Consider the following 20,607-nt stretch of genomic DNA (forward strand, 5'->3'; position numbering starts at 1 on the left):
TTTATGCAGAGGCTATTGTAAGTCTTGGTTTGTTAAAGCTTGAGCGGCAATGCAGGCCGAGGCCGTGTTTTCGTTACATACGTACGTAAGTAACGTGCAATAACTAACTAACTATTCTAGATCTCCTCCACTTCCTCCAATCTCCCCGCTGGATCTAGAATCGGACCGATTCCATCCATTCGCGGCTCTTTTAAACGATCAGTCACAAACGAAAGCCGACAGCGACGCGCGTTCTACCGCAAATTCTTAAATTCATCCTTAATCCAAGAGCTGCTCGACCAGTCGGCAGAAAGTCGTGTGAGTTTTGCAAGTGAAAATTGTAGATCGTCAGTCGATGCGCGAGGCTAAAGCCTGCAGCAATTCGGAGAGACTAGAAATTTCGATAAATTAAAAACTTGTATAACATCCGATTTATTGTAGATACTTGTTAATCTAATTACTATATAATAAACGTGCTAAGTTCGACAACGAGCCGAATGGATGAGCTGAGATTCTTTTTGAGTAATACATAATTGCGAAAAGCGTAGCACTCGCTTGATAGTTATTATTACAATAGATTATTGGCAAAATTTGTTTCCCCATTTATCCTGATATCACTTAAACGTGATGGGCAGCATCCATTCAAAGGACTCTAAGAATCTCGACGGTATTCCTGGAACTTGTGAATATCTGACTACCACGTGAGTAAAAGTCGTGTAGTAAACGCAATCTGCGTCTATAAAACAATAATTATCACTGGCTATGACGGATGTTCAATTTGTTATAAAATTCCCGAAAATTCCAACCATCGGCCTCTGGCACTTGTCAAGAGTACGCAATTAGTAAAATCGACGATAAAACTTTATACTCACTTGACAATTACGGATGCCAAAGAGTACGTAGAATATAGTCAACATAACGAGCTTGGTTTTTCCGTAAGGTTAATTATTTTATGGGAGTTAATAAAGATGGAATAGTAAATTTTTTTATTTTTTTCAACAGAATTTCGGAGAGATCTGATGAAATTGAGAGTGAATGTAAAGAAATTTGCAGGAGTAATAAAATATCACGTACATAATAAATGTTTACACATAACGCGTCGCGTGTATTAATTTTTTTTTTTCTCTTTTTCTCCTTTTTGACACATTCGGGTTAGCGCATACTGATTTCCTGTACACGATACTCGAGTGAAAGCGATTTACGATAATTGGCCCACGAATTATAGATCCACGTGAGGAAGGAGTGATTTTGCAAGTTAATAATTATCTTTAATTAATTACTTCGCATACAAACTGCTATTTTATTAAATATCAAGCTAATATGCAACATAATTGTCGAATGTTTCATCCCACGAGAACACTTTCAGATAGCTTGTCTTATTATGGTGAAACGGATCTATTGTGAAAAAACAGAGAATTGTTTTTGCTCATTGTGGAATAACATTCAATATAATCGGTATATTTATATTTGGTTACCTTTGGCTTTGGTATGTAACGGACGATAAGACAAAGTCATTACGAATAATGTTATTTCCTCCATGTTTACAATTGTAGTTTCTTATCCTTTCTTTCAACCAATATCCATAACGTGCAGATTCGACATTTTTTAATCATGTATAAAGAAATAGCCGCAAAACATTGTTCTTCGCAACTGCAGATTATAATAATCTTCCTATTTCGCTAATGAGCCGATTCATTTAATCTCCGAGATAATTTTTATACGGGATTAATTAATTCCGACTGTTTCAATTGTTTATTACGTTTTAATTATATGTTCAGTCACTGTTATTGCCAATCCTTCAATGTATGTACAATCAAAATATTGATATTATTGTATGTACAGATATCTTTTCAGATTAGACTCGTTAAGCGGTTAAATGAAAGGAAAACACTGATGATAATTCATCGACTCGCTGATGATTAGATTTGCTAAGTCAATGATTACATATGAAGAAAAGTTATACAAAAAAAAAAAAGAAAAACTCACCACGTTTTTATTTAAACATTTTGAAATTGAGTTTACGCAAATTATATAGATTATAATAGATATATGAACGAAATCTCTATAAGTATGAAAAATTGTTTTCCTACACTTTGTCAACATGATAATGTTTTACATATTATTTTTTTAGACAAATATCTGTCTTTCGAATATTTACTATATCTACATACGGAAACGTGAAAGATAAAAAAAAAAAGCTAGCATAGTTCTGATCTATACACGGATATATATATGCCATCTGTAAATTGGTTATAGCCTTGAAATAATCAGTTTTTATTATTGTTAATGTAATACACGTTACTATATAAAATAGATAATCTGTTGAATACATCAATAATACATGGCAAGTGACGCAGTAACGGCGAACGCTAATTTCCGCAAACTCTTTATTTTATGAAATTAAAGTATAATTATTCAAATTCACGAAAATTCAATTAATTTGCATACCTGTTGTACGAAGAAAAAGTTGCGAGCGTAGATTTTACACGAGCAACTTAAGGAAATCCGGTATAAATTTGCGTGTGAAAATTTAGGAGCGATTTTCGACCAATCGAAGCCATTAGCCGCACTATTTCCTTTCGCAGCTTGTTACACACTTGCTGGAAATCATTAGTCAGCATTTTTTCAACAAGTTACGAAATCTCACGGCTCTTTACACCCATTCGCATCAACGCGAACCCGTCTCCTCTGTTTTTCAGCCGGTGTTTTGCGCGTGCAATTTCCTGTCCTAATTGTGTATGTACGTATAAAATAACAAGTAGAAATATACTTTCCGTTTGGCCGACCTCGTTTTGCAGTGAAACCGTACATACCTACTTCACATTGAGAAAGGTTTTCGTGTGATTGTCAAATATTTTTAGTGTAAAAATCTATTACTACTATACGTTGTACAGTGAACTCATTCATGATTCACTTTACAACAAATAGCAAACTAGAAATTTAGGGTGGGGGGAGGCAAAACGGGTTACTTAAGGAAATACTTAGTTTTCAGGGACTGAAATACGCTGAATCTTTTTTATCCAATTGTAATCTAAGAGAATAAAAATGATTTTCAGTTATCAGGGAAATTTTTTTTTTCGAAATTCAGAATAATGCTCACTAATTTTTAAAAAAATCATTGTTGACTATTGAAAAAAACAAAATTTGAAACGTACGACATTCTGCCCCCCCCCCCCCCCCTTAACCCGTTTTGGTCACCTCTCCGCTATAATTTTCTTCTATTGTTGATTTTTTTTATCGTGCAAAATGAATTTTCGCATCGCAAAAATAATACCGTAATTTGACTATTACTTTCTTTCAGGCCCATTTATAGCAAGAAGCTATCACGCTTATAGCACCTATATTCGGTAGTGCGCATCACATGCGTAACATGTGAGGTCAATTCGCGTTCTCCTATATAGCGCACGATTACAATTGGTTTGCGAATCGTACGATTTTTGCAGCCACGTGAAAGTGGCATCGATGAAGCGCGTGCATTAATTTAAAGCGATTCATCGCCGCTGAGTGTTACGATTAAATGAAATTAGTTTTAATTTTATAATATAAAATTAGCTCTTTTTTTCGTAAGCATTAATAAGGATTTTGTGACACGTGGCTTATTTTATGTGAAAATTTCTCCTCGCAGTAGTTCAAATTATAAGAATAAATTCATTTTTAAATACATACAGTGAAATCTTGTAGTTAGCTTTGTGAAAGTATAGTAAATTGGATTTACTGGAGATATAAAAAAAGAAAAAAAACTGAAAAAAAACTAAAGAATATAACGCAGCGGTAGAAAACAAGATATCATAACTAGGCATAAACGAGACTATGTAATAGAAAAAAAAAAGATTGAACTTTGATATACATCTATAAGCCCGAAAAATGAATAAAGAAAACTTTTATGTTGCAATAATTTGGCTAAGACTCGCGTGGCGTCTGCGCTGATGATGTAACCTACAGAGATTAGAAATGCTTGTTCAAAATATTACATATGTATGTATACATACCTATATATATATATAACATATGCTATAAATATCACGCGTTCGCATACTTTAATACCAAATTCTTGACCATGTGCGAATCGTCTAGGTTTTGACGTGTCTGAATTGGTCGGAATGACGTCACCTCGCTAATCAAGTTTATTTGGAACTGAAAATTCGAGTAAAAAGTTTCAGTAAAACCATATAGATCCTCCTTTGCGTATTGTAGGTTATTTATATAATCTAATCATAAGTCTCATTTTCAAAATACTGACCAACAACCACGAGTGAATATGAAAAATATTGAATTACTGCATTCCACACCGAAGTAATTTTTCCAAAACTCAAAGCGTGCAGAATATGCGTTGATATAGTTTGAATCTAAAATACCGATTATCCATTGTCAGGAAATACGTTGTCGAATCATACTAGATTTCCTTGTAGATTCCGGGCCAAAGTAAACTGAATATCAAGAACTTTCACTTATTGTCAAATCGTCGTCGATAATTTCGGTGGTTTATTAATTATACTTATATCATATTCTGATCTGAACGATTTGCCAAATTACTTCACACTGTAATCAAGATAATAACTTGCGACTGGGCAAAGCAATTTGTTATTTACTTCGAAGTAACACGCTAGCATCAATATTTATGCTTATCGAAGAAAAAATGATGCAGCAATTTGAAATTGGACTACATCGATTGTTGAAATCACCTTCGTCTCATAGTGAAAAGTGTCCACTCATGAAACCGACTAAATCAGACGGGTAAAGTTATTCAGCCGGGGTTTTACCTTCGTTAACATTATCTGGTGTACGGAGAAGGAAAAAAAAAAAAAAACCAATAAAAAAGAAAAACTAAAAGTCATCAGTTTTTGCTGACTCGTAAGCAATACCTTATCAGAAATCATAACGCAAATGCAAATCATATTCGAATCGAGTGTTTCCGAGTCGTGATCAGCTGTGAGTTGAGGAATGACGCAATCAACCGCTAACATAACTACAGAACGTGATGTATACATCATATATACATGTATATCGTGTACTATGAGTCCATGCGTAAGAGTATTTGCCTGACATGCGCAGAGCAGAGGAAATCTCATTGTCAGTCGCTTTAGAAATATCAGCTGCAGGGCCAAGTTCGCAGTTACCGAATAAAGTTAATCTATAATCACCGTAAATCCGAAAGGAACGATTGCTGGATTTATTGAAGACAACATCATAGATGCATAGACAGACGGTGAATACGAGAGGCGGAACAGCTGATTGGGACAATTGAATGAACTGCTTCGTACGCATAATATGTCAAGAAACGTTTTATCGCGGATAAATCATTCGTGTAAAATATTCTCGCGTCGTTTCAACTATAATATATGCGAATCTAAGGTAATGGAAGAATCTACCTGCGATCGAAGTGAACGCGAACAGGATAGGTGAGGCAATTTCTACAATCACTTACATTCGGCTCTAATGATTGACCAAAATATTAGATATTCTCGCGGCATCATCATCAAAGAACCTATAACTCAACGACGAGAATTTGCGAGACTGTGATAATCGATTTAATCTACTTACTTATCGTGTACCCTGCAGCCGAGAAAATTTAACTTAATCTTTGCGAATTTCAGGGGGGTCTTCAGATTCGAGTAGTTTTATCACAAATTAACGACAAAAATATCCGTCAAAGTTTCGCTCACTCGTAAAATAAGTTAGTTTTATTTGTAATCAGCTGGTTAGATGAATCTCGCGGTTTCTCGGTGAATATATTGATAAAAGAATGGATTCAAAAAACAGTAAAAAGACTGAATAGTTTGAACGGACATTCCTAGAGTAAAACGAAAAAAGAAAAAAAAAGAAAACCTAACTAATTTTCAACCCGAGGCCTTAAAAAATCAAGATTCAATTTCTTCCTCCAATTTGACATCGAGATAAAAATCCTACGCAAATGATAAAAGCGTAATGAAATCGAAGTTTGACCATTGCTATTCACAAAAGTATTTAACCGCGGTGGAAAAATACGGTTCAGTCTGAAGTTTGCCGGGTTCATTATAGTCATCAGTGACTAACAGCTGATCGACGTCATGTGGTCTGCGCGTTAAAAATGTACCGCAGAGTGGGATATTCGATTCGACAACAATATATTATTTTTCCGGATGTGGTAGCTATATCTGAAAACCTGATTGACGAACCACAACGTAGACAGAATCCCCGGTTGCCGATGTAACGGATAAAAAAAAAACCGAAGAAAAACTTATCTTTACAAGTAACAACGAAGACAGAGATGTAATATTGTTGTCCGTTCGGCGCCGACGCCGAGGAAAAGCGACGACGTTTTGCGCCTGCGCCAGGAGGCGATCAGGGTGACGTGATATGCCTCCGTCTTCTACAGAGCCCGTCCGTCAGTTGCAGGTTTGGAGCCAACAACCGAGCTGACAGTTCCTGTCGAAAAGCCAGGCCACACGATTCTACGATGTCGAGTCTTGAACGCGATCAACTGGGGCAGCGGGGCCCAGGAGACGACGTCTGTGCCGGGTTGACCCGCGGCCTGGACCACGTCAAGAACCCCCAGCTGAACAAGGTACCAATTCCACCCTCTATGCTCACAGTCTTTCCATTTCGCGGTGTCCAAGGACCCTGATCTATATTTACACATTATCGCGGATACGTTCTATTATAGCTATGCCTGCGTAAGATGCGTCCGCACTTCGTATGATCGATGGTAAAATAGTTGGGAATTTATAGCGTCCTAGATTCAGACGAAGACCCCACGTTTCGCACGTTGTCAGCCACGAATTATTTGGCATAAATTGTATACAAGGTCGAGATTAGAATTTATGTATATATTGGAGTAAATAATTAACGATTTTCTACCATGACACCATATTAAAACTTTGTCTATGTTAAAAGAAAGGTTCTGGCACGATATGAGATAAAAAAATGCTACGCTGACCGCTGAGCTGGAAAACACTGTGTGTCATCGTCGTGTTGATTTCCCTGAGACTTTTAAATCTCGTGGAACAAAGAGTGGCGTGATTAAAATGTCTCGGATTGAAGTCGAAGGAGTAGAAAAAATAGGTTGGATACTTGAAACGGCTGCAGTAGATATAATCAATCAACAAAAATGACTTTAGAAAATGAGCGATGCGTTTTTCTTGACGTTTTTTTCGTGCGTTTTCACTACCAATTCGAATTCCCGAACAACATTGTTCATCGTCAGCTGTTTCCCAGATTTTCACAGAAATTGAAGACTCGATTTTTGAATCATATCTATCGATAAAAAGACTAGAGAATTGGAAAATTCATTTTCATTATCAATATTTCGCACGATGTTAATGTCAAGTGAACTCGTGCGGTATCGAATGGACGGAAAAAAAAGTAGAAAAGGAAAAAGGGAGATGGAAACAGGGAGAGATAGTGGAAGAGAAAATGAGAAAATAAAAGAGAAATTCGAATAGGCTTGTGCTGTACATTTCCAATATGAAGATTCAGAATCGCAATACCGAATTCGCAATATAAAATTTCAGCAATTCTTGGAAGTGTTTCGAAATGTATAATAGTCATCAAATTTCTATGTCCATACTGGTAGATAGATATAGATAGAGGTAACAGCTGATCGCAAGGAGAAAATGTGTGTGGATATTCAAACATACGTGAACGACGTTTAACGGTATAAGTGGCTAATAACCGGTGTAATGAATTAACTTCAAGGAACCCGGGTGTAAAAGAAATGTCAAGAGACACTAGCGTCCGTGTATTTCTGCACGTAGGTATCATAAGTTAGTAGAATATATATACGTTGGCGTATATATGTATAGGTATGTAATTATGCACTGTTATTCTCTATACGCTGACTAAGCAAAAAGTTGTTGTTCTAGCAGAAAATCCACAATGTCATACAGACTTCAGTGCGCAAAATATTCATTACTACATCAGTGCTAAAAATCGTTACAAATTGATAGAACATATTTACGAAGCATAAGATAAATGGATTTCCAACTACGTTTACTGTAATTTTGCTTGCATTGATATGTCCTGGCCTGCATAAATGTCGCGAAATGGAATTACAATTGCGAAAAAGATCCATTGTGGTAAAAAATCGTGCTCGGTTCACGTAACTATCTGTATTACACTTTTAAAATTCTTATCATTCTTCAACGTTGACATATGATACTTCGGATTCGTTACAATTTTGCAATGAATACGTTTTCAATCTTCTTGAATGCGGCAATAAAAAGTTACAAACTTTTTTAAAAATTATTGCACTCGAATAGTGTCCTGATTCCTGGTAAAAAATCTAAGCGATTTGATATTTTTGGACACCAATTCCGATTTTCGATTTCTTTTTCAAGTTATAAGTATGCGTTCAATTTACACGTTGCCAAGTCATTACGAGCATGAGTATAACGAGCTCATTATGGTGCGAAGCAATAAGTGATACTCAAGAATCAGACAGTGATAGAAAAACAGAGAAAATCCATTGAAGAAATCTTAAGAAACATCACTTAAGCCAGTAATGGTAATTACGAAACCACATTCCTACTACGCACTAGAAACGTAATCTAACAAGAATTTGAAAAAAGATTTTTCAACTACAACGTTCAAAATAATAAGACTCTGGAATTTTTTAGTAAAAATCTATCGTACCCTACACACACAAATACATTTTTACTCACTCTGTAGGCAACTTATTTTTGTCAGACTATATCTCTGTAGATCTATATATTGAGAAAACTCATCCAAAAACCCTCAATATAATTGAACAAAAACAGCATAGTTTAATGATTTTGGGACACCTTACCATCAACTTGTGCTATTCGAATTAGCTCAAATTCATTTCTACAATCTGTACACAGTAGTGACGCTGTTTCATTCGCGTTTTCCATCATTGGCGCAAATAAAACTTCTCGAGATTTTTTTACGCAGTGAAGGTTAAATTTTCTACCGAGCTTTTCACAGTCCCGTGACAAACCGTGCAAGTTGCCTAATTCTTTTAGACTCCGTCCACGCGTCGTTAACCCAATAATGCTCCATGCATGGGGCGTATGGTTGACCGAGGTAAGGTATCCGGTCATGCAAGGGTGGCCGACCCTCTTATGCAACAAAGATGCCCAGGGAAAGGGGTTATTGATCGACCATGCGGCCTCGGTTTATAATGTGAAGCGAAAACTCACCCCGGCAACGGTCTCCAGGGCTGCAGGTTGTTGATATGACAAGTTTGACGAGCCCTCTGCAAGCAAGGGACCTCCTCCTCGTCGTCAGATACCATGGCCGACGCGACGGAAAGAACCTGGTGGACGCTGGTACCTCGGCAAGAGGAACACGTCCCACGAATCCCGGAAACCCTCCTGGCCATCGACGGAAGGGTATCCTAGTCGTAGATCACGTCCCTAGCGGATTCCGTCCCACTAAAATTCCACTCAAGTTACACTTAGATTTAACGATGTAGTTAAGAATTTTTTTCGCACTGTATTATTAGCGTAATTGCATTAAAGGCATATTAAAGTCCCACCGAAAAATCACTGAAATGAAAATTTTCCACTCCACCACAAAAATATTATTGAAATCGAAAAGATTTCTCACTCCGTTCAAATTACAATGAATTATAAATTCGTACTCGTAACTCAAATCACACTTAAAGTCTACTGAAATTAATTAAGACGGGAACATTTTATTTAAAAACAAAACTTAATTGTACTTTCGTGACACTTGAGAGGATTTTCTGAATGTAATTTTAGTAAAACGGCAGTGAAAAAGTTTCACAACTACACTGATTAATATCACTGATTTTTAGTAAAAGGTAGTAGAATTTATAGCGTGGTTACTGTACGGTTCTTAACTGTTTTCAATTTTATCTCAAGCAACCAGAAAATATAGATCTGGTTAATGGTTTGAAATGAAAATGAGTTTTGTAATTGATACTAAAAACCTGGTATAATGTGTTACTGTTCATTTCATAGTGACTATTGATTTTAACTATTTGCTAAGTGTGATTGAATTTGATGCTGGTGAGGTAATAGATTCATTTTAATACCGTGTTTAGCGGATAAAATTTAGTAAGTTTAGTAAGTAGTTGAACAAACAGATTTAATGTTGCAATGGACTATAAGAGAAGTAGTATCGAGAATTGTAATCACACTGAATAGTAACGTAAACAAAATATTTTGCCAAATTCAATATCATTCCAACCGTCAGTGTAACGATAACTATATTGGTTGAATTAATTGGTACCTATACATGCAAATTCCACGAGTGTCAGTGGATTCGTTTATTTGCATTCAATATTAACTTCGATAGTCCGAAACTTGGTGTTAAGCGCGTCTAATTCGTATATAACAGGTCCGATGGCCGACTCATCTCGCGTCATCCACATCCGTGGGACTACCCGGTATCAGTAGAATCTCTGGAACTATTTCTCTAGCGAGAAAATTCGCCACCTAGTGGTCGTTTAGCCGACGAACATTCAACTAGGAGAAGCAATACATGAACTTCAAATGAAATGGCATTTAGTTGACTCGATATCGGAAACACATCTAAAGGCTCACTCGAATCTATACGTTACTCGATCTCGGGAAGAAAGGCTTTGTTGAATCAAGGAATTCGATTGACTAAATCATTTTGACAAACTAACTGAATCGAAACTTTTGAATTGTAGTAATCGTTTTTGGAACAAATAAGGGATACTGGATTAAAATGAATGGACTCCAACAAAATCTGTTTTGTTGATTCAAATAAACCACAGAACGAGTTGTACCTACAGTGATTACATAAATTCAGATCCATTTGCATAAACTTGAATAGGTCAATCAATTTAAAAAGACTTTCGTAGATAAACTACGCTGCATGATTTGTAACATCGTACATCATTGATCTGATCGAAATCATACGTGTACTTCGTGTCACCGAGTAAAAAAATTGGAAAGACGTCTGTATTTCAAAGTGGAAAATCATGATGGTGATAATAATAATACGGCATAAAATGTTTTGCTAATTGATAAAACCTCTGCGTTATGATCATATATCAGACGTGTAATGTCAGTGCATAACAAGTTATTAACAGACGCGATAACCGCAACAGATCTTATCTCGAATTAGTCGACTTTTCCATTCATCAAAGTTAACCAGCAGCCATTGCTAGTCCTGTTAGCTAACTTACGGTGAAAGAGTGAAAATTTCAAGAGGAAAGAAGATGAAATTGTTAATTAGACACATTCATTCGTGTTTTTTTAATTAATCAGTGATATATATATATACGCGATCACCGCTTCAAATTCGATGACTTCGAAGGAAAGAAAAATACTTGAAAATTCTGAAATTACGTAGTCTCCTGATTTCTGGTGACAAAAACTGGAATATTAATACCTCGGGAATTTTCCAGCTCGAGACCAGGACTGTTTGAACAATTCCAACGGGTGTTCAGCCGTCGATATTATCACGCAGGTCTAATCATCTACATTCATGTATTCCCACATCCGCACGCCAGAGACCCAACGTTCAAGGATCGATTGGACTCTTGATTTTTGAACCGCGCATACGTGCACTTCATTATGTATACGTACAACTCAATATTTGTCTAGTTTTTTTGAAACTTTTGTCTGACTTCTGCTGCATTCTGCATTATCATGTCAATGCTTGATAAGATGCTCTAACATTAAAAATACGTTATTTTCTCATTTTCTGGCGTGAACAGCTGGCACTGATTTTTCGATAACTGTCTTGCCACACCTAAATTCTTTATTTCACTGCGTACTTTTACCGAAATAAAAACTCGGCATCGTTTTAAAAATTTCACGAATAAATTGTTTAATAATTCAACAGAATACGACGTTTCAATTAAACGTATTATGACTTACGTCAGAAAACGCGAAGTTGCTCTCTTTGTCCCAATTTCTTGACGGTCTAAAATGTACAAAATAATAACTGTCTAAAAAAAATTTACCCTGATGCAATAAAATATTATATTAAACAAAACCGACTTCGAAGTTCAAAGAAAATGTCAAAGTAAGACCGATAATATCGTTGGTTGTTATTGTTAAGGATATTAACGTCGGTACAACAAGGATAATGATATACGTTCATACAATACGCCTACGATAATATTAATCGCATACTCCATTTCACAATGGCGGAAGGTGAGTGCTGGCTGATTTACGTGATTCAGCACAGGTAGAAATAATTAACTGCTTCAGGAACACCTCAACTGATTAATACAGTTCTCACATATGCATAATTAGTATTGTCTGGTATTGTTGTTTCGAGCGTTAAATAACTCCGTTGGCAGAATATTTCCAGACGAAACGGCAAGGAAAATTGCACAGCAAATAAATATGAGGAATAACGGACAAGAACTTGGTCAAGGATATTAGTATCACGTACAATCAAAATTGACTGCAGTTGTTGAATGTTATTTTTTCCATCACATTTAACCATCAAGGTCAATTTTATAGTTCTCGCTTATGAGTCTCTGCGCTTGTAACATTTCTTGCTAGCTGCCGATTAAAATCAAAACTATAAACTCCACACTCTTAGCACGCTCTTATTGTTAAACGTGCAATGCACCGATAATAGAGCATAAATTGCATGATTGGTATCAGTTTAAAAAAATCGTTATAATCACTGTAAAAGAAAGTGCCGAATGTGAAATAAATTACGGCGAGATTTCTGTGTATTATAAAAATAAAAAAGGAGCGATAAAAATCTAACAAAAAGAAATTCTACACGTTTGTGAAACGAGCATTTCACGTAAATTTATGTAGAGAGCTACATTTGAAATTCTTCTGTAACCAACTAGACAATGCAATATTGTTTATACACAAGGTTATTTTTCGTCCGGGAAAAATGCGCAGACATTTTTTAGGAACTTCGTGAACGTCACGGAAAGTCATGTCACGTCGAAGAGAAATTCTCGTCCAAAAACATAAAAATTTTAGCACATCATGAGTCAAGTCTAATTATAGTCGTTTACCAAGTGATAATTATATTTGCAGGGCTGATATTTGACGTCAATCAATTGGGCAAAATCTTCGAGAGTCATTGATGAATTAGTCTCATTGAATTTAATAACGCTCTGGTTAATCCAAAGGCAATTACGAGATTCAAATTGCTCGTATGATCTTAGAAGTGATGAGTATGAACGTGCTATGTAAAAAGTGAGAATCCATTACGGGTGAGGTCGTGAACCTATGTCTAGTCAAAATATACGGTTGCGATTTAATTTAACGAAAATACGAGCTCAGAACTTCGGATCTCCAATTCACTTATTATTCTTTCATCGAATTGACTCGTCGACCTCTGATCCCAATTAGCAGCTATCATCCTTTTTTTCACAAGCCAATAAAAGCAAGAAAAAATAAGTGAGAGTGAGAAAATACTGATGAGAATGCCGCTGCGTTGCAAAAAAAAAAAAAAAGAAAAAAAAAGGAACTTTAAGATAACTTTCCTTGTTACGACCTTATTTTTTCCATCATGCATCCGGCCACGTTAAACTCGTTTCTTTTCGAATTATGATATTACCATGTCATTGAGCGTGAGATAAATGCTAATTGTTCAAGCGTTCAGTATTCGCCAACATAATCGAGGATTGTGGGGCCTTGTTCCAGATCGATGTATCGTTCATCGGTATAGATCAATGTAGATCATGGCGTATCAACGAACTCCAGTCTCACCCAGACGATGCACGGTATTACTATACTTAATCGCAGCAATTACTTGAACGTGTGAAAAACAACCTAACATAAATTTTTTGCACTTAAATAACACGCGTATAAGATTTATTTTACATGCGAAACCTGCAGCTCTGTGGAAAGGAGCAAGGTGACAGCAAATATAAAAATATTTTTTCTTGAAGGCGATTCAGAATACCGGAAAATTGTTTAAAATCTGTTATTTTCCGAACTGCTCGCTGTGGTGTACAAATCCAATCCTACGATTGACCAGAAAACACTTTTTCAAATATGAAAACAAGTCATAGCTGCTAAATGGCTTCCGGCGAATCGCGATGACTGCAGCATAGCTTACACAAGAGACACGATAAAAATCTGCGAACACGTATGTTATATGTTGCTATGTAAAAGCGTGAAATCCAGCTTCATACCCTTTCACTCTCAGCTCCAGAGGTCTCGATGTTGTCTCACTTGACATAGAAATATGATACATGAACCTCACTTACGTCCGCGAGGAATTGACTTGCGTCATGCTTTGCGATCGGTGGCTTTGCCAAGGTTACTCGTTATCTTCCCTTGTTGGGAAATCCGATTCGTAATCCCGAACCAAGCATTGTTTTATCAAATGTTGGTTACACAAAATTCAATGAATGAATAAACAAATAAGAAAGAATGTAGGCAGATATATGTATATAAATATAAGGGTTTAAAAAAGTCGGTAATATTTTTTGAGGACAATAACATGCCTCTTTTTATCTCTTATAAGTTATTAACCTCCCGGATGCTAGATAATACGATATATGATCATGCTTTCGGCTGTATTAAGATTTTCACAACACTCCAGAGTTCAATTATGCAACGAGTGGCGTATAAATGAAACCCGATTAAATACAGAAACTCAGCTAAAAAATTAACATTGAAATACTTCTCAATTATTATTCAATTGTTGCACTGTCTAGTTGTTCGCTATTTAAGTGAAAATGTAGAATAACATACTGTCACATGATATGTATATTAGGCCTTAAAAAATAATGGCAAGACATGATTTTCGTAAAGGTATCCCCTGCTGCATCATGTTTGCCTTATCTGTAACGCGCAATGACCTCTTACGAACCTTCGAACCTTCGGGTAACTTGTTACAACAATATCTTACGACTTAAGTATTGCACCACAAGGTTGACGACCTTTTCTAATACAAAACACAATAGAAATTAAACGACAGAAGGTTCTCGCGCTAACGTTTGATGATACAAGATATGCTGTGTTTGACTGACAGTGAGTCACATTTTGAGCAATTAGAATTGGTTTTCTGTTTTTTTTCGTCAACTTACAGCGTTGAATGTCAGGGACACGAAATCGTAGCAGGTTTGATAATTGAAGTTCGATTAAACGCGGCTACGCAAAGCTCTACATATGTAGGTATAAGTATTGCATGTACCAAGCTATTAACATACTGATTCGGAATTTCATTTAGTTTCTGTACGTCACCGACATAATAGTTCAAACACAATGGAATCTCGTACGTGTTTGTTCTCCTATAAAAGTCTATTACGTGTTTATATGTCACTTTATCAAATTACTTAGCCCCGTGTTGAACAGGAAATTTTTACACCTTTTTGCAGGGAATGGCTTTCACCATTGAGGAGAGGCAAACTCTTGGCATTCACGGATTGCTACCTGCCGCCGTGAAGACTCAGGAGGAACAACTAGAACTGTGCCGTTTAAATTTGGACCGATACACCGACGATCTGTCGAAGTACATCTACCTCACTGGATTGCTGGTAAATCGTCTAGACTGAACGAAATCTTTGCAATCTAATAGTACTAAATTGAAGAAACAAACAATAATGTATACACTACCAAAAGCTTATAACAGGTCAAAAGACAAGCTAAGTTGAGGACTTTTCTCAACGTCGATACATGATTTGAGTGATGAAGGTCTCTTTTTTTTACATTCCCTAGGACCGAAACGAAAGACTTTTCTTCCGTCTCCTGGGGGAAAATGTCGAAAAGATGATGCCCCTGGTCTACACTCCAACGGTCGGTCTTGCCTGCCAGAAATTCGGACTGATCTATCGCAGACCCCGAGGTTTGTTCATCAGCATCCACGACAAGGGTCACGTTTACGACGTCATCAAGAACTGGCCCGAGCACGATGTTCGAGCGATCGTTGTAACCGACGGCGAACGTATCCTTGGCCTGGGTGATCTTGGGGCCAACGGTATGGGAATCCCGATTGGAAAATTATCGCTTTACACGGCCCTGGCTGGCATAAAGCCTCACCAATGTCTGCCAATCACCCTGGATGTCGGCACTAACACTCAGGTTCGCTGTTTTCGGTCTATTCTGAATATTCGGCACTGCAATAGTTGTACAAATGGATTAGATGATTATACGTATCTGTCGAACCAATTTCTGATCCATACTTCCATTCAACTTGCAGTTACTCCTGGATGACCCGTTGTACATTGGTCACAGACACAGGCGTGTCACGGGTCAAGAATACGACGAATTCATCGAAGAGTTCATGCAGGCGGTGGTGAAACGCTACGGCCAAAATACTCTGATACAATTCGAAGATTTTGGCAACTCGAACGCGTTCAAACTGTTAAACAAGTACCGGGATAGCTACTGCACGTTCAACGACGATATTCAGGGCACAGCATCCGTCGCAGTTGCTGGTCTTCTCGCTTCCTTGAGAGTTACAGGGACCAAACTTTCCGAGAACACAATTGTCTTTCAAGGAGCTGGAGAGGCAAGGAATTGCATTATTTTGTATCGAATTTCAACAGGTTGAAACCTGCTCAGAGTTGGAATTGAATATTGAAAATATTTTCGTTCATTAACTCCGAGGAAATGGATCCATTCATTGCTTAAGATTTATTTTCATAGACGTACACCGTGGTACCGTAATTGCGAATTCAGAGGTAATGTTTTTCTGATATAATTCTCGAAGATCAGTCCATCAAGCATTTTCAAGATACAATACTTGCATTTCATAGTTCACGCTACTCTGTACAAAGTTCTGATCAAGTTCAACTGTTATATCAACTAAAATTCCACGAATTAAATTGTTTCCAAATCGAAGACATAAAAAGTAAAGTTGAACAGTAAAGATTTACTACTACGAATGGCACATAATTGAATTTGAATCCATTTCCAGCTCGCAGAATATAAGAAATCGTTGAAATTTGGAGTAACTTACACGCGTCTAATTGAAAAAATTTCCCACGTTTTCACAGGCCGCTCTTGGTATCGCTGGACTCTGCGTCATGGCGATGCAAAAAGAAGGTGTTAGCGTTGAAGATGCAAAGAGCAAGATCTGGATGGTCGACTCGAAGGGTTTGATTGTGAAAAATCGTCCTGAGGGTGGTCTTACGGAGCACAAGCTGCACTATGCTAGAAATCACGCTCCGATCAGGACCCTTGTTGATGTGGTGAAGACCGCGCGACCTACGGTTCTCATTGGTGCTGCAGCCATCGGAGGTGCATTCACAACTGAAATACTGGAGGAGATGGGAAGGAACAATGATAAGCCCGTAATCTTCGCTCTCAGCAACCCCACGAGTAAAGCCGAGTGCACTGCGGAACAGGCTTACATCGCTACCAAGGTAAATTCCTGAATATCTTGAATATTGCTGTAGTTAATCTGACTCCAAAACTCTCGTAGATTTCTAATTCTCGATAACAGATACCTGAAAAAAAAAAAAAAATCACATTAAATTAGGTATTGTCAAGCAATGTGGCACCTGGGTGTGTGAACAGGATTTTGTGTAAGAAGATTCGATTTGTAGTACAGTATAATTTTTAATTTATAACACCTTTTCTTCTGCAATAGGGCAAATGCATCTTTGCCAGCGGCTCACCCTTCCCTCCTGTGACTTATGAGGGTAAGACTTTCCACCCTGGCCAAGGCAACAACAGCTACGTTTTCCCAGGAATAGCTCTTGGGGTGGTGTGTGCTGGGATGCGCATCATTCCTGAGGAAACATTCCTGATGGCTGCCGATGCCCTCGCTGCAATTGTCACAGAGGCAGACCTTGCCAGCGGTGGGTTGTACCCACCCCTCAACGATATTCGAGAGTGTTCGCTCAAGGTAGCAGTGAAAGTAATGGAATACGCCTACAAGTCTAGTGAGTATTAAAATTTATTGATTCTGAACAGAATGAGCAACGATGCTTTGTTCGTTCCCAGCAAGAATGATGATAATTAATAAGATGCATGAATTTTGATTTGAAAACATTCAGCATACAAAGACTGAGAACTTTTCTAATTACAAACTTTGTTACTTTTGTTTTACAGAACTTGCGACGGTTCATCCCGAGCCAAAATCTTACGAGGACTTTATCAAAGCACAGCTGTACGATACGAAGTACAAACCGTCAATACCTCCGACATATCCTTGGCCAGCTCAGTAGCGGGCAAAAAATAAGGTGCCTAATAAATATCGCGCAACGAAAAAATACTGATTTTACTTGAACACAACAATTTTCAACGATCACGCGCATTTTTATCGGTGTATATAATGTTTACGTGTATACTATTTAGATATAATTAAGACGATTTCAATTGGCATATTTTATTTAGAGTTAATTGAATTGGTTTTTTGTAAAGTGAAATTGTGGATAAATCGGAAATTGTTAGGTACAATACCTTACGGTAATAAGCTCCTAATGTTAAGTGGAGAAAAGAATTCATCTACTCATGTAAAATAGACTGTGTTTTTAATCAATATATTTTCTTTCTTAACTTTCTCATGTTACACAACCGCTTTTCTTTTTTAGTTGTAGAGATAAAATAAAATAAAATAAAATAACGATTACTGTTTAAAAACTAGTTTTATCATTCATTCATGGTCATTATTTTTTCAACCACGAATATCGGGGATGACCGTGAAAAAAATCAAAGAAAAAAAAAAGACACATTAATTTTCTAACCAATCACGATTAATAAATGAAATTGGAAGTGAACCTCGTCGATTAAAACTATAAACTTTATTAAGGTATCTTTCAATTTATGAATCAGATAGAAATTATAATTTAGAGTAAAATTATATTCCAGTAAACTTAAGTTCAAACGTGGCAAAACGAAGCTAACGGTATTTATTACTATTATTATTACGTTCAAATTGCATGATTCAAACCGGGCGCAATTTTACATGATGTTATATTATTTACATTTACACAAAAAATTAAAGTACATAAGTAAAGACAATATGTGTACCATGTACAAGTTCGTTCTATATGTTTGTTTTCACCTTTTCTTAACATCAATATCATCAACGCATTATTGGAACTAAAACGTAGAATTCATTCAGTCGTTTATTAGTCGAAGAAAAGAAAATAAATAAATGTAATGAATAATATGCAAGTCAATCTTCGCCAATTTAATAAGCAAATTCGTGCTAGCCTCTCCAACTTCATTGCAATTCACTTCGTGAGAATTAAGAGTGATCGGTGAAAAAAAAAAGGAATATAAAAACGAAGAGAACCTGTTTCGCCAAGTTTTTTCAGGTGATTATAAATGTTACGATATTTTCATAATACCCATTACTCAAAAAGAGTCCATTGATTTGTTTTTTCTTCTCAACTTAAATGGAACTTGAATCGTTAAAAAATTGATTGGAGGCATCCGACAAAAAAATATGTCAGCAGAAGTTTATGAAATGACAAAGAATCATCTACATATATACGTAATCGTGATAACGAACTCAGTCCTTTTAATCAATTAAAAAAAAAGAAACTTAATGATGAGACAAAATGATCCTTTAGCTATCATTTCACTAATTTTTTGTTAATCTATTTGCCTTAAACACGTACATAATATATATATCTTTATGTATATATCCATATATATTCGTATAATATATATGTACACATAGCCTTACCACAATGTAAATTGTATTTTCGTTCTGTTAAATGAAACAGCAGGTACTATCACAGCCTGCCATCTCTGTCGGTCGTTACGCTAACAACGTCTCCTGGTAAAAATCCTCAATCAGTACAATTTCAAGGAAACAGAAATTTCATTCAATTTGATACAACTTTTATTCCGTTCTTTTCAGCTAATTTCATTTGGTTCCCCCCTTCGTTTCAGTTGTACATGTATTCGGAGCTTTGCATTATGAATATCTTATACTTAGCCCTACTCTCAGAATCTTACGATTTTATGATTATCTTAATCATCATGGTGATCGCTATCGTTATTTATTCAACAATGAACTATCGCCAATTCATTATTTTTGCTTGAAACGTTTGCTGGCTTTAATAGAACACCACATTACCGTTATCTTTATTATCATTAATAAAATTAAAAATATTTAAAATTTACAGAAGTTGATTCATGAGTTGTTTTAAAATAACATTTACATTAATTTCGGGACACTGTTGCTTTCGACTAAACGTAAACACCAGATCTTACGTGCCAGCACCAAGACCCTTATCATCGCTGCTCTATTTTATTTTTTCGTTTTTTTCCCCCGAATGATCGTAAGGTAAACATTATTAACAAAAACAACAGCGATGAAGAAAGGACGAAGAAAAGAGATATAATGCGCTAGTTATCAATGACATTTGAACATTCGTCAAACTCCCGGAAAAATTATAACGGAATTCGTTTCTCAGGAAATCATAGTGAAAATAAATTTGGATCTATACCCAAAAAAATGTCTCAAGCTATTCATCAGTAATATATCATCTTCGTGGTTGTGCCTCAACATTGGCGAGCGAAAGTGTCCGTTTAGCTTCGATGATTGGTCCCGTCACTACCTTCATCGCGACAACGAGTGAGATCGCTCGTGCGTTGGAACGGAATTATCACCGGTAGCTCTAACGTCCGGTAGTCTTTGAGATGCAGGTAACGCGTCGAAAAATGGGTGACTCAAAGCATCCTTCAGTGTTATACGCTGCGTGGGTTCGTACTCAAGCATTTTTTCGATCAAATTGAACAGCAAGACGTGATCTTTGTCTTCCGTGAGTAAATAACGCTGGAACGATATAAAACG

The 20,607-nt window shown here is 36.5% G+C and overlaps 2 protein-coding genes across 13 annotated transcripts in view; one reads left to right on the forward strand and one right to left on the reverse strand.

Annotated features, from left to right (window-relative positions):
• The first annotated feature begins 591 nt into the window (after nucleotides 1-591).
• On the forward strand, nucleotides 592-18,357 carry LOC124406942 (NADP-dependent malic enzyme-like). 4 transcript variants are annotated; one of them, XM_046882670.1, is made up of 8 exons: nucleotides 592-680; nucleotides 6,349-6,523; nucleotides 15,227-15,385; nucleotides 15,567-15,929; nucleotides 16,048-16,359; nucleotides 16,847-17,215; nucleotides 17,443-17,737; nucleotides 17,907-18,357. In XM_046882670.1, the coding sequence occupies exons 1-8, from the start codon at nucleotides 607-609 to the stop codon at nucleotides 18,020-18,022; spliced, it is 1,863 nt and encodes a 620-aa protein (XP_046738626.1). In that variant the 5' UTR covers nucleotides 592-606; the 3' UTR covers nucleotides 18,023-18,357. The 4 variants fall into 4 exon arrangements, with proteins under 4 accessions (XP_046738626.1, XP_046738635.1, XP_046738604.1 ...); XM_046882679.1 differs by having other exon boundaries at nucleotides 6,355-6,523; XM_046882648.1 differs by lacking the exon at nucleotides 592-680 and adding an exon at nucleotides 5,218-5,378.
• A 517-nt stretch (nucleotides 18,358-18,874) lies between these two features.
• The window catches only part of LOC124406899 (serine/threonine-protein kinase Doa), a 47,203-nt gene continuing 45,470 nt past the window's right edge, over nucleotides 18,875-20,607 (reverse strand). For all 9 annotated transcript variants that reach the window (XM_046882592.1, XM_046882577.1, XM_046882608.1 and 6 more), the window contains one exon: nucleotides 18,875-20,589. In XM_046882592.1, coding sequence (XP_046738548.1) covers nucleotides 20,374-20,589 — 216 coding nt within the window. In that variant the 3' untranslated portion in view covers nucleotides 18,875-20,373. The remainder of the gene's footprint in view (nucleotides 20,590-20,607) is intronic.

Source organism: Diprion similis, chromosome 1 (genome assembly GCF_021155765.1).
Source record: "Diprion similis isolate iyDipSimi1 chromosome 1, iyDipSimi1.1, whole genome shotgun sequence".
Lineage (NCBI taxonomy): Eukaryota > Metazoa > Arthropoda > Insecta > Hymenoptera > Diprionidae > Diprion > Diprion similis.

Coding starts and splice junctions, on each gene's coding strand:
- LOC124406942 (XM_046882648.1), top strand. CDS start 5,248: ATGTCAAGAAACGTTTTATCGCGGATAAATCATTCGTGTAAAATATTC. Junction 5,379..6,348: donor AGTGAACGCGAACAGGATAG/GTGAGGCAATTT, acceptor CCCGTCCGTCAG/TTGCAGGTTTGGAGCCAACA. Junction 15,930..16,047: donor ATGTCGGCACTAACACTCAG/GTTCGCTGTTTT, acceptor TTCAACTTGCAG/TTACTCCTGGATGACCCGTT.